Source organism: Mycteria americana, chromosome 7 (genome assembly GCF_035582795.1).
Source record: "Mycteria americana isolate JAX WOST 10 ecotype Jacksonville Zoo and Gardens chromosome 7, USCA_MyAme_1.0, whole genome shotgun sequence".
In the NCBI taxonomy this organism is placed as follows: Eukaryota; Metazoa; Chordata; class Aves; order Ciconiiformes; family Ciconiidae; genus Mycteria; species Mycteria americana.
In genome coordinates this window covers 65,144,341-65,157,597 of record NC_134371.1, presented here as the reverse complement: position 1 = coordinate 65,157,597, position 13,257 = coordinate 65,144,341, and the positions used below count along the sequence as shown (strand labels likewise).

Below are 13,257 nucleotides of genomic sequence, written 5' to 3'. Positions count from 1 at the left end.
TTTATTATTATTATTGTTATTAAGAGGAAATTAAATTTACACATCTTTTGGGTGCTTTGCTGTGTCTCAGCGAGACTGCGGACCCCCTGGAGGGACTGAGTCTGTGATAACTGGGGCCAAATCTGTCTTGATTCTTTTCTTTATCAGCACCATATTTTATGTGCCCCTTTGTGATGCATAGACCAAGCTTTGATCTGCATATAATCTGAAAGTGTGCTTTTTGTGCCAAGTGTTTTTAGTGCAAAGCTTGTGCACTGAACGCCTTTTAGAAGTTGGCACTTGGAAAAGTCTTTCTTTAGGTTATTGTCTGCAAAATCAGTGTGTAGGGAAGAAGCACAGGGATTAGACAGATTTATTTTCTTCTCATTGTGAAGACATGCTTAGAGGCTGCCATCTGAGAAGTCCCTTCAGGCTTGGAGGACGCTCCAGAGGTTACGTTTTCCTTTTCTGCTTCTATTCTTGTTTTGTTTTTTTCTTTTTTTTTCAGACAGAAAGTCCATAACCTATTGCTCAGCCCCAACTTCATGAGTGGCTTTGGGTCAAAAAGATTCAGGGGCTGGACCATTCATTTCATTGTGTAGTACATAGCATGTGTTCAGTCTCCTTCAGCAGAAGGGTTCAGTTCTCACTCCAGGGTAGTACGTTCAGTTTATACTCTTTTATGATCAAAACTGGTTGTCTTGGCCAGTGCCTGGAAATGCCTCCCAATACTGAGATCTCCATAACCACAAAAGGTTTCTACTTTTGCTTTTCAGGTATTCAGGTGTGACATTTATTTTTGAAAGCTGAATTGAAATGATACTGTGTTCCAAAGCCGCTTGCTATTCTAGTAGGAATTCAGTATTTTCATAATTTGCTAAGCTTAAACTCTACCTCTGTCTTCCTTTTCTAGATCAAACTAGATTAAATTTTCCACGTGTTGTAGTAAATGTTTATGTAACAGGTTTTTTGGTCTATCAAGTGTTTACCCACACCAACCACTACCACATTTAAGCCACATTACTGGGATCTGTCATATATTGTTTATTCTGCTGTCCTCTCCCTATGGACAGGCAACCGGAGGACTCATCACGGTAGGAAAGGACTGTCAGATTCGAAATATGATGTTTCCTATTTGCCTTTTGTTTAGGCACATAGTTTCTAAAGCTGTTTCTCTTGTGAGCGCTATTGCTTTCCTCAAACATCCCCTGTTGTATTATATGGCCTGGGTGAACTGCTCCCCTCTTGCCTTTCTGACCAGTTGGAGCAAAATCCAAACAATTTTTTGTGTTCATCTTTGGAAAATGGGCCAAAATAATAGAAAAGAAAAACGATAATGAAAAGCATCTGCCCAGCGGAGGGAGAGGAGACTGCAGCAGTAACACCACGATTTGTAGCAGCCTGTCACTAATTGAGAAATCCGCAGCAGTGATAAATTCACAAGGTGTGTGGCAAAGCCTTATCAGGTTGGATGTAGCTGCCTCTGACAGCAACCTGCAAGTTCTGTCTCTTCATTTACACTTCAGCAACACCCACAACGCCCGTGAAGTGTTTTTATACTGTGCCGAGTGCTCAGGAACCACCAGGGAGGCAGAGGAAAGGCTGTGGGTGAATGCAGTCGTGGCGGTGGGGGAGCAATTGGCTTTTTGGGTGGTTGAGCTCTGTCACCACCCCTGCTTTCGGTTACCCTGTGCTGTGTCCAGCAGTAATTCGCAGGGAGCTTGGAGTCATTGGTAACCGTAGCTCTGAAATGCACGAAACTGTCTCCTCTTTGCTATTTCACGTTAAACTGAAAATTTTTGCAGTGGATAGGGGAAGGCTTGTTGCGCTTCCCCCATCTGCTTGTTCCCCGCGTATCTCGGTAGGCCGATGCCTCGCCACCCCATCTGCCACCCAAATGCCAAGTTCCAGACAACAACATGGGAAAGTTTGTGGTGCAAATATGATTTACTGATTCATTTTCCATTTCATTGACATTTGAGATTGGTGACTTTTTCCCCAAACTGTTTGTACACAGTCCCATTGAAATGGGTCCCATTGAAATGGGACTGTCTCTAGGGTGAAAGGAAGTTGAAAGATTCACAGCTGCTTAACAAGTATCTGTGCGCCATTAATGACTACCAGGGAAAAAACCATGCCAGCGAGGTCTGATGAGATGTTTGTTCCAGACATCTGTGTGTCACTTGTTCTTTTTTTTGCTTCTTTTTTTTTGTTGTTGTTGTCTACATACAGGGGACTGCTCTCTGTCCATGCCTGAAAGTTATGAAACAGGTCTGGGATTTGAATCTGTAGCTGTAGAGAATTTAAGTGTTTCATGTCTGGTCCTTAAGCGTGTTATTTGAAATGTGGGGTGTTTACGATGGAGATGAGCAGCTCCAGACCACCTCTACTCAGTGCATTTTAATGAAACAGCAGAGAAGCATTGTGGCACAAACAGGCAATTAGAGAAATGCTTGTGACCAGTTGTGGTCCCCGTGATCCCTGCAAATCTCAGCTAAAACAAACAGGAATTGTAAGGAAATGGCCGTGAAGAACACTTGACAAAGTGCCGTCGTCTGCATGTCTTGAGGACCGTTAAAGAACACAGCAGCCTCCTAGCTGTAGCGGAGGAGCCGGCCGCACATCTGTACCACTCTGATGTTTCTTGCAGCAATGAGATAAAATTCATCTCAGAACCACTCACTTGTTTTACAATTCATTGTTTTCACTTAATGTGTTGCAGTAAATAATGGTCAATGTGCTATTACACTTCTGGCTTGCTAAGCTTGTCGTCAAGGCATTGCTGTAATTTTCCACGTTAGGTTCGGTTTCTACGATTTGTTCAGTAGTCTTCCTAAGATAATGGAAGACTCCCTCAGATAATGGATTCCTAACGTGGGGCCCGATTTCCTACCGTGCTGCTGAGCAATGACAATGTGAGTTGGAGTACGGGGGACTTGCATGTAGACAGCAGTATGACTGAAACTGTAGTTCATACTTTATTATGAATCCATTAAGGATTATGCAGTTTCATTTGTAACTTTGATGTTTGGGGAGCTTTAAGTGACATGCAAAATGTATGATTGCTTCTTCAAATGTGATAGAAGTGAATAGACAGGAGTAGAAACGCAGAGGATGCTGCGGCCACATCTGCCACCCACATCCCAGTATCGATAGCGTGGAAATCACAACAGCGGAGCTGTCGGCTGATAGCACCTATCTGAAAATGGGCTCACCGTTTAGTTATTCAAGGTGAAAGGCTGTGCAACTTAAATCCCTGTGAAACTTGTCCTTATAGATATAATATCGTATGGTACATGCTTCCTGCTTTTGGTGGGGCAGCTTTTATAGGAGGCTTTGCGGCTTGCAGGATATTTTTTGTTGTGGCTCTTAACACCGTGCCCCAGGCTCCACTAAATAGACAACCTCATTAAAAGAGAAATAGCGATAGTAAAGCAGTGGCTTTCTCATGCCATCTAACTCACATATTTGACATGATTGCTGGACCCTCCAAGTACTTAATTGATTGACTTAATTGATTTAGTGGCACTGGAGGCTACAGCATGGAAATAAAGGGGCAAGATGAGGATAAGGGGTGAAAAAATTTATGATAGGTGCCAAGCAGCCTAAGGGAAATTAGAAATGCTACAGATCTCAGAGGCAGCTAAATCAATTCAATGTGATGTACAGGGAGCAACCTGGGGGAAGAGGAGAAGCGGGGGATAGAATGGAGAAAAGGAAAGAAAATAATGGCTAGTGGGAGAGACCAGAGCAAACTTAAGGGGAAGAGGGAAGACAGCAGCCTTGGTGGAGGTGGGTATTTTGGACTTCTTTAACACCAGGAAAAAACTTTGTAATGTATGACTAAAATATAAGAATGACATCGTGTTTAGCCTAAAAAGAAGGACTCGTCTTAGTTATCCGGTTTGAGACTTTATCTGTGCTTGCATTTAAAATCCTTGACGTTTGCAACAGTAACTAAAGTCACAGGAGACCTAAAATAATTTGGAGGCTATGTACGGTGGATTTTTTTAACGACTGAAGCTTAAATGTTAAATTACTTTCTAATTTGTGCAATATTTAATTGACTGTATTGAACCGTAATACAAATTAAGTCTTCTCTATAATTTGTTCTGTCGTACTGCAGCCCTCCAAAACAATTTGATACCTCACTTATGAATTGGTAAATGGCTCATAGCAGCGCTCAGCAAAGATACAGTAAAAACATCAAATAGGGTGTGATGGAATCCATCAGCATGGGCATACAGGGGTGTCAAATATATCCCTGAGTTACGAAATACTTCTTTTATGTGCTTCTGACCCACTAGAGACAGGATTAAGTCATGGTAAAACCTTGAAGATATTAAAAAAAAAAAAAAAAAAGAGGCTGGGGAGAGAGAGGGGCAGATCAGCTTGTGAATATTAACTGCTGAGCACTGCCCAGTAGTTCTGCTATAAGCAGTTTTGTGTGGCTTTTGTTTCATTTCCTTTCAGGCCTGTTCATATCAAGTATCGAGAGGGTGGCCACGTGTGAGCAGTTACAAACTGAGGGATAAAGGTGACATTTCTATTGGTTGGTCTCATTTTACGGGACAGATTAATCTGTGCAAATGCATCAGACGCAAATCTAATCAAAACATGCACAGAGCATGTATCTATAGGTAGCCTCAACTGTAAGTCTCTGTTGGGTGGCTGGATGAGATGGTGTTTCTCCTCGAGCTGTCCTTTCTGCTGTCCTTTACTCTAGTGCACGTCTCGCTGCTGTGAAGAACACTAGGCAGGCTGCATCCTTAAAACAAAGATTTACAGAAAGGATGCTGTTCTGATCTTGTATTTTATGGTGGTAAATCTCTACTGGCTGCAACAGGAGTCTCATTTCTGCTTTACGATGAGCAAAAAATTAAATAATATTTGGAATGAAGTCTTGGAATATGTAGAAAGGACACATTAGATGAATCGAGGGCTGTGAAAATGCAGGTTCGAAGAAGTGTTTATATCTACATTTGAGTACAGATGTGTGTATGCAACATTGCATTTCGTGTGTATGTTCCAACTCAGTATCCCTCAAACAAGTGAAAAACTCTTGCTAAACGTTCCATACAGTAAAATATGTGAAAGGATAATGTTGCAGTCACCTTTACTTAATTTGTACAACTATTGATACAGTATGTAAAATATCATAACCATTAAAAATGTAATGATTTTCGAACGGTTAATGAGGGTTCCCAAATAAATTGGAGTGTCTCCATCTGCTGTCTTACATTGTGGGTGATACTTTTCCATGGTAGAATGATCTTCAAATTTAATTCCATGAGGAAGGAATCTGATCACAGTTTAATTTCAGTGCAAAACGCTGTCTCACAATCAATAAAGCAATGTCAAAGAACTTTGATTTAATAGAAGCCAGAGATAACGTTCCCTGTCATATGCAGAATAGAGAGATGGGAACATTTCATTTCATTGTAACAGATAGCATGCAACTTGGTTTTCAGAAAAACCTAATAAATCAATATCCCTGTATTATCTAAGTAAGAGCCCATCATTAATTTTAAATGCTTAACATGTTGGGAGAGTCTGAAGCACACCTTCAGCTTAGCCACGTTCAGCCTGAAGTCAATGGCAACACTTCCATTTTCCTACGAGCAAGCAATCTTGATCTTGGGAAGTTAGGAGTCATTTACTGTGAAATGAAAATGAAAAATGTCCAGTCTTTTGTTTTATATGTAGTCATCTGTCTCTTGCGTGCTGCCTCTCCTTTTAAATTTCAATCCGTGTTCTACAGAAGCCTCATCACTTGTCACTTGCCCTGCACGCGCTCAGCCTTTTTGTTTCTACACACACACATCCTCTCCACTTTTGAATTTTAAAATGTTTTTTTTAAACTCTAAAAATAACTGGTTGTTTAGAGATTGCCTGGATACCATGCTGATTTTCAAAATGTGCTTTTCTCAAAACCAGCAGGAATCTGGACCTCAAAAGAATTCTTTGTGAAGCTTTGCCTGCTCTCAGAAATAGCATTATCCCTAGATGATATAAGAGCAGGTCAATATATCAGAAGGTAGAAATTTGAACTAATAGATTGTTTTAGATAAACTTTTCAAGGACATTATTTTAAGTAGAAATACATAAATATTATTTTGGTAATAAAATACTACTTAGGCCAGAGCGAGAAAGGTGCTGGCACTCCAAGACATGCTTATAGGAGTCTCAGATTCACCTCCTGGCTCTGGGGAGAGTTTTACTCATACATTTAAAACAAAATTGAGTCTTTCTATTATTACAATTAACCCACAGTGGGATTTTAAATAAGATGTGAACTTTTGCATTTGGCATTGATTTCAAGTTGGATAATTGCATTTCCATGAATTTTCTGGGAAAAATACATTTTTGGAGTTCTGTTACGCTTTAAATGAAATATTGCTTGCTGGCTGATGCTGAGTGTTGCAGAGATAAAGCAAGTCTGGTGCCGATTCTTAGAGAGATTGGCTATCTTGGCTCTAGCTCTGCGGCCCCTGCAGATCAGTCTGTCCTCAGAGTCGCCCTGTGTGAAGCTACAGGTAGCTGCTGCTGCGTCTTTTATATACATACAAATATTGATGCTGTACCTAGGATGCTGTGTAGGTAGTAACTAGGTAAATGGTATTTTCTATTGAATTATATCTCACCAAAAGATACCAAGAAAAATATTCATTTGAATCTTTTAGTCAAATTATTAAAGCAAGTCAAGTTTGGCTAGATTTTGAAAAGAGAACAGGCTTGAAGAGTTCAGCTATTAATTGATTTTGATACCAGGTTACGTTTGTTTTAATTCCATAGGTGTCTTGAGATCCAGGTAAAGCACTGATGAAAGAGAAATTATACTGCTTTTTAATAGAACATTTTGATGGATATTTCTGCCTGTGGTTTTTTTTTAACAGCTACTACAGCACCACCATGCAGTTCATGAAATTTCATACATCGCAAAGGATATCACAGACCATCGAGCGTTTGGATATGTATGTGGAAAGGAGGGAAATCACAGATTTGTGGCAATAAAAACAGCCCAGGCAGTAAGTATCAGATCACTGTCATTTTCTACAGCGTAACTCCATAGAAAAGCCGTGTTCATAAGAAGTGCTCAAGAGGCCAGTCTTGTATTGTTTATGATTGTGCTCGACTTGTCACAAGTGTCTGCTTAGATGTTCTTAAATAGCAAATTAATGAAACCAGCTTGGGAAAAAGGGAATGTATTTCACTATTTCCAATTTTTCATTATGTATTTTTTTATAATTAGTTACTGTTTTCCTTTCTAACTAAACTAGACTGGATACAGATACATTTGGTTATATTCCTATACTCATCTAAATAGAAAGTAATAGATACCAAATAACTACTTTGCCTATAGTCTACTGTAATTTCATTGTATGGGAAGCCACTAATAAATATGCTTTTATATTCATATATATGTCTTTGATGTTCATAATGCCTTTTATATTCATAATGCCTCTTATATTCATAATTATAATTATCATTAATTTACAAATCTAGTTAGTTCACTAGAAGTTAACCTGAGCCTGGATGCTAAGAAATTAACTTTATATGAAGTTCTCTCCAATTGTGGAGATGCTATAACTGCTCTATCAGCAGGATGGGATAAGAGGAGTATATTTTCCCATGTAGAAACCCTCCTTCCTGTTCTTGCTTCCATAGGCTGAACCTGTAATTCTGGACTTGCGAGACCTGTTTCAGCTCATCTATGAACTGAAACAAAGGGAAGAAATGGAAAAAAAGGCACAAAAGGATAAACAGTGTGAACAAGCGGTATACCAGGTACACGCATAAGCTTAGACTACTGCCAAGAAAAGTTTGGTTTGAAGTATCCCCCAGAGTTGCTCCAAAGAGGCACTGAGCATCCTCAGCATTTCTTAGCAGCAATGGGTTTGACCGGTGCTAGCTTCAAATGGACAAATACGAACCTAACAGCCATCGTGAGCTCAGAAGTAGGATTAAACAGTGATGAAAGCTATCACTTGGGGTACCGTGAACATGTTTAGCAACTGGAAATGATCTATTCATTTCCCCCATAGTGTTTCTTCTAATTCAGAAGGAAAACTTTAATGAAGGTCAGTGTGTTGTAAGTCAGGTTTTTAACAGTGTCTAATACTTTAGGGAAGATTCAATATACTTCTCAATGTGTGTATTTGAATCAAATCAAATAAGGTGCAGATTGTTAAACTCGGATGAAACTTGAATAAAGTTACTTTGAACAATAATGTGACTTTATCTGTATACTAAAGAAAGAAAACTATATACCTACCTGCCCATTTTGCTTATTTCTTCGCTGTCCTTTAATTCTGAATGCAGTTCTTTTATCTCTACTGTTTATGTTCTTTGCTTTTACTGCCTGTCCTCTTACTTTGCTGTAGACAATTTTGGAAGAAGATGTAGAAGATCCTGTATACCAGGTAATTTCTGAAGCTGTATGGCCTTGGAGTTTCAGAAATGACTAGACACATGTTATCTTCAAACACAGCCAAAACCTTTAACAAGATGTTTTGAAATTTACTGAGATAGGTCTTCTGAGAAACTTGTAAGATTTATACAGAAAGTAGCATATTTAAAGGTTAAGCTGTAAGTAATAGCACAATATGTCTGTATAGAATAAAATAGAATAGAATATTTCAGAGTATACAAATATTAGATTAAGAATTTCATAAATATTTCGTAAAATGTGGCTTGTGAGTCCAGATTTTAAGTTGCCAGATGAGATTTGTCATCATTTTTAAATACAAACTCTAACTGAAAGGGAAGTTACATTGAAAATAAGGAAGGTGACGTCTTGTTCTGCTAGTAATAAATTGACATTTTGGTTTTGGCTTCTATGGGGCCAGAATTTAATTCAGAGGGTGCATATTTTGAAAAAAACAACAGTGGAATTGATGTTATAACACCTCCCTTGTTGGCGTTTGGGCTATGATTTAATAAGAGATCTGAAATTTAAGTCTTGTATTATCCAAGCAAAATGTCTGGGAGCAAAGGTGATTATCAGAAATATGTCAATATATTCATGTCCAATATCCTACGGAGTGTGAAGAAGAAAAAGATGTAATTTAATTCTCATGTTTTTGTGCTGAAACAAAATATATGATAGTTTACTTTTTTTTCCTGGAGATTTTGTGTTCTTCCACTTAGGCATGTCAGTGGGAGGCACACTGAAAGAAACAGATTCAACTGTTAGTGAATATTGAACAGTGCCTAAGGTGCAGCAAGAAAGATGATAAGAATTAGGATGCCCTAAATTACTATTCAGCTTTTATAATGTCAGGAGTTTTACTTTGTGCTCTTCACAATAAAGAAAGAACCTGAAAATAGAGGTTTGTGACAGCCTTTTGCCACGTGGCCTGTTACATGAGCACCAGCCTATTCTTCCAGTTCGAATTTAGCTTTTTTATTCATAGATAATAAATATATGTGGAAATAATTGCCATTATGTAAAAGAGGCAAAATTCACGTTGACTTCAGAAAATTAATATTGGGCCACAGGCGGTCTCCCTAGTGAGAAAGAATTAGGAAGTTGCTGTAATGATCATTACAGGAGATTTAGGTCTATTCATTGCCAGTTTATGAAATATGAAAGAACCTTACGCTGTGCTTTCCAACAAACTGGTTGTCCTGCTGCCAGCCTGTACTTTGAGCTTGTTTCTTTAATGCCTGCCTATGTTTTTACGTGGAATTCCAAATCGCCTTTTTCCCTTCTGTTTCATCTTTGACTTTTCCTCTCTGGCGGCTGGTGTAATAGTACATTGTGTTTGAGGCTGGACACGAGCCAATCCGTGAGCCTGAAACGGAAGAAAACATTTATCAGGTATAAAATCGCTAACTTCGGTGTTTTCATTGCAACGATTGCAAGCATTTAGTAAAGTACATTTCGTCTATGCTTCGCTTTTATTAGTTTTCATTCATCACAAAAACGTCTGGCATTTCATTCTGGAGACATGAAATGAATAATCTGCCGGTCTCACTGTGATTTTTCTGTTGTTTGTCATTTCAGCTTCTGCAAACTTTATTAATTTTGTCGACTTATGAAGGGTCTTAAACTTTTGCGTACAGCCTATAAGGTGATAAATAGTGGATTCCCTTTTTCTGTTAATTTTTTTAAACTTTTTACACCTCTTCTAAGAAACAGATACTGAAATCTGATGGAGGGCAGACCATCCAAGCAATTCTTGGAAAGACATTTTGATGGTACTGCTCTTGTTTCTAGCTAACCAAGGAGATAACTGAGCAAAACCTAAGAGCTCTCAACGAATATCCCCCAGACTGGGGAAAATATTTTCAGAGTGCCTGTGTTATGTTAGAACCCAAGCTTGCATTCTTCACACTGACAAAAAATTGCATTGAAAGCAATATAAAATAATCTTTTGTCCTTCAATTTATCCTCAAGGGATCAGTACAGGGTTTATTAAAATATAATGTAATTCATTTTGTAGCATATACTAGAGGCAAATCTGGAGATAGGCAGAAATCTCTGTCTGCTGTAAGAAAATTGTGATTTGAGGAAATCATTTAGTATGGAGGGGAAGGAGATTCAAGCAGTGATTAAGCATTTCATCTAGCTGTACTAGAGGTTGATCTGCTAATAGGAAGAGCTTTTTTAAGGTAGACAGGAGCAGGGATAGAACAAAAAAAGGGAAAGGTATTTTTTTAAGTAATGGAAAAGGTAGGAAGATAATAGAAAAAATGAAAAGGGTAGAGTAGCTGTAAGCCAAAACAGAAAGAAGCTAAGTGGGAACGGGAAATGCAAGTTAAACATGAGAAAATAACCATCTTACAGGCCCCATCACAGGGTCATTAAGATGAAATTCTTAACCTGCCTCTGTTGATTTCCTGGCACCCCACCACACACACTAGAATGTACATCTTTCTGCATCTCTAGACCAAGACGTGCAAAGCTCTCAAGGAGAGAGTATGCCTAAGGTGGAAAATTTTCTACTGCATAGTGTCGAAAGCTTGACTGTTTTCAGGAAAGCAATCTGTTAAAAAATTACTACTCTAATTGTCAGTTTTATGCTAGAAACAAAAATCCCATGACAACTACGTTCAGACCAAAAAATTCTGTTTGTTGTTCATCAAAGTGAGGAGCTTTTAGTGATGTTTTAGAGAAGTACTGGTGGAAGCAAGCAAAATGGGGTCGTCGCTCCCAGTGTTTGGTGATCTTGGAGCAAACTCTGGTGGGTAGGGAAGAATTAGGAACTGTGTTCTGAGGAATGGCCTAAAGAACAGGAGGACTTTCTGGACATTGTCTTTTTCTTAAAATGGAAATAGAAGATGATAAGCATATAGTGAGGTCTTGCCTCATCTCGAGGTACTGCTGTTACTATCCTGGAAGTCACCAGAGAATTGCTCAAGGCTTCATATGACAGTGTCTGGATGTGAAGTTTTTTCTTCCACAGCGATGCACAGAAAATACCTGTGATACATAATATACCGTACTCTCAGTATATGCAGTCTAGCATTGTGCTTCTCTGTATTTACTACAGGCAATACCTTGAATACAGCAAATGCTGAGATTAGGGAGCTATGGGGTTTTTGCGGTTATCTATTGTAACTGACAGATGCTGAAGTATCGCTACCGTAGACTTGCCCAGAGCCGCGAGCTTCCGAGCTCCCGTGGACTTCATGAGCTCTTGGCTTGCTATAAATCTCGGTTCCCACAGCTCAGATCTTACACTGGCAAAATTGTTTCTCTTACAAGATTTTCATGAACTCAGAACTGTCCATTAAAAATGAAATTAGAAAAGGTCCTCTTTTTTTGTTTCTTTGTTCGTTTTTTTAGTTTGATGCAAATTGTTGCCAGCTCTATTATTTACTATAAAGCCTTCCCCGTACTACACTTTGGTAAACATGCATCTGCTCAGTAACCTCGGGTATCCTCACTTCAGCCTTGCCAAATCTTTCTTCTGGTGCTGTTCTGGTTTTTCAACCAAGAGCTGGCAGGCAAAGAGTTAATTTCTCCCTTGGTGGAAAAGATTCCTACCCAATGGGTTAACTGAAGATGGAAGATAGGTGCCAAAAGTGACTATTTCTTTTTAACATAGTAGAGGTCACAATTTCCTTTTTAAGCATTCTTTCTCTGTCTGTCACCTGTCTTTGATACATTACCCCAAAGACTGTCTGTGTCTGTCTGCTCTTTCAATATTGTCTGCCTATATAAGTTGCTCTAATGTGTTAGTTGTGCAAGGATTTGATCACTGAGCATGTACCAATCCTCTCACCTAGTGTCAGATTTCTTAATGGCATCTCTTCGCCTGTCTGGTGTTTTATGGTAGTGAGGCGGGGATGAGATTTTGTTAGGTGTTTTTGTATTGTGTATGTAGCAACTTCGGTGTCTATGGAGAGGCAAGTTCTGCTCCATCAGGAGCTGACAATCTGAGATGGGGGGTTCTGAGTTGCAGTGCTTGTGTTGCTGGTAAGATGCAAGTACATCAAAATGGTTCACAGCCTGTCACAGAGCCAGAGCTGTCAGCAGCAATAGTGCTGGTACCCCTTTGCTGATAATGCTGATCAAAGAAAAAACAGGAGAAATCCCTTGCAGACCCCCAGTCGACGTAGCGATGCAAAAAAGCGTGGTGATACATGGCAAGTAAAGACAACAGGAAGACAGGTGGTATCGAGTTGGGAGAGAAAAATGTCTTTCAGAAAAGTTTCTCTGTCTTGATATTAGAAATCAGAAGCTTTTCTCCAATGTAATTATAAGCTGGAGTAAGAGCGGGGGGATCGATAGTGCAGGGAAACACTCATTCCGTAAAAACCTGTGGATCGGAGTGTGCAAACTGGGATGACTTCACGGAGAAGTTGACTGATGGGGAAACTTTCCGGAGAGAAAAGAAAAATACGTGCTGCTGACAGTTTATGAATAGTTTATCTTACCACGTTTGTCCTCTTTTTATGAAGACTAAACTTTCCAGTGACTTACTAAATACACCATTCTTGGTTTCTGCTCTTGCACTGTCACTTAACAGTCTGTAAAAAGAGAGCACTTTATTTCCATGAAATTGAACTGTTCCACTCTTACCAGTTTCACGTTACGTTTAATGTCATAGGTGGTTTTAGTGGAAGAAGACAGTACTTTGAGAAAACCAAGGCAAGCAAGTCATTCCCAGGATAGGAACAGAAGAGATCTTTTAAAAAGCTCGTTCAGTTTCTGTGAGGGTTCTGCACTCACGCTCTTGAAGAACTTCTGCAATGTGCACCAAGTTAAAGGTGCACCGTTTCCCATGAAGACCTTAACATTTAAACATGAGCAAGAGAATGTTTGAA

General features: G+C 39.2%; 1 protein-coding gene across 1 annotated transcript in view; it reads left to right on the top strand.

Annotated features, from left to right (window-relative positions):
- The window catches only part of DAB1 (DAB adaptor protein 1), a 123,626-nt gene that overhangs the window by 75,547 nt on the left and 34,822 nt on the right, over nucleotides 1–13,257 (top strand). The window contains exons 4-7 of the mRNA XM_075506647.1: nucleotides 6,876–7,007; nucleotides 7,648–7,767; nucleotides 8,364–8,402; nucleotides 9,737–9,802. Coding sequence (XP_075362762.1) covers nucleotides 6,876–7,007; nucleotides 7,648–7,767; nucleotides 8,364–8,402; nucleotides 9,737–9,802 — 357 coding nt within the window. The remainder of the gene's footprint in view (nucleotides 1–6,875; nucleotides 7,008–7,647; nucleotides 7,768–8,363; nucleotides 8,403–9,736; nucleotides 9,803–13,257) is intronic.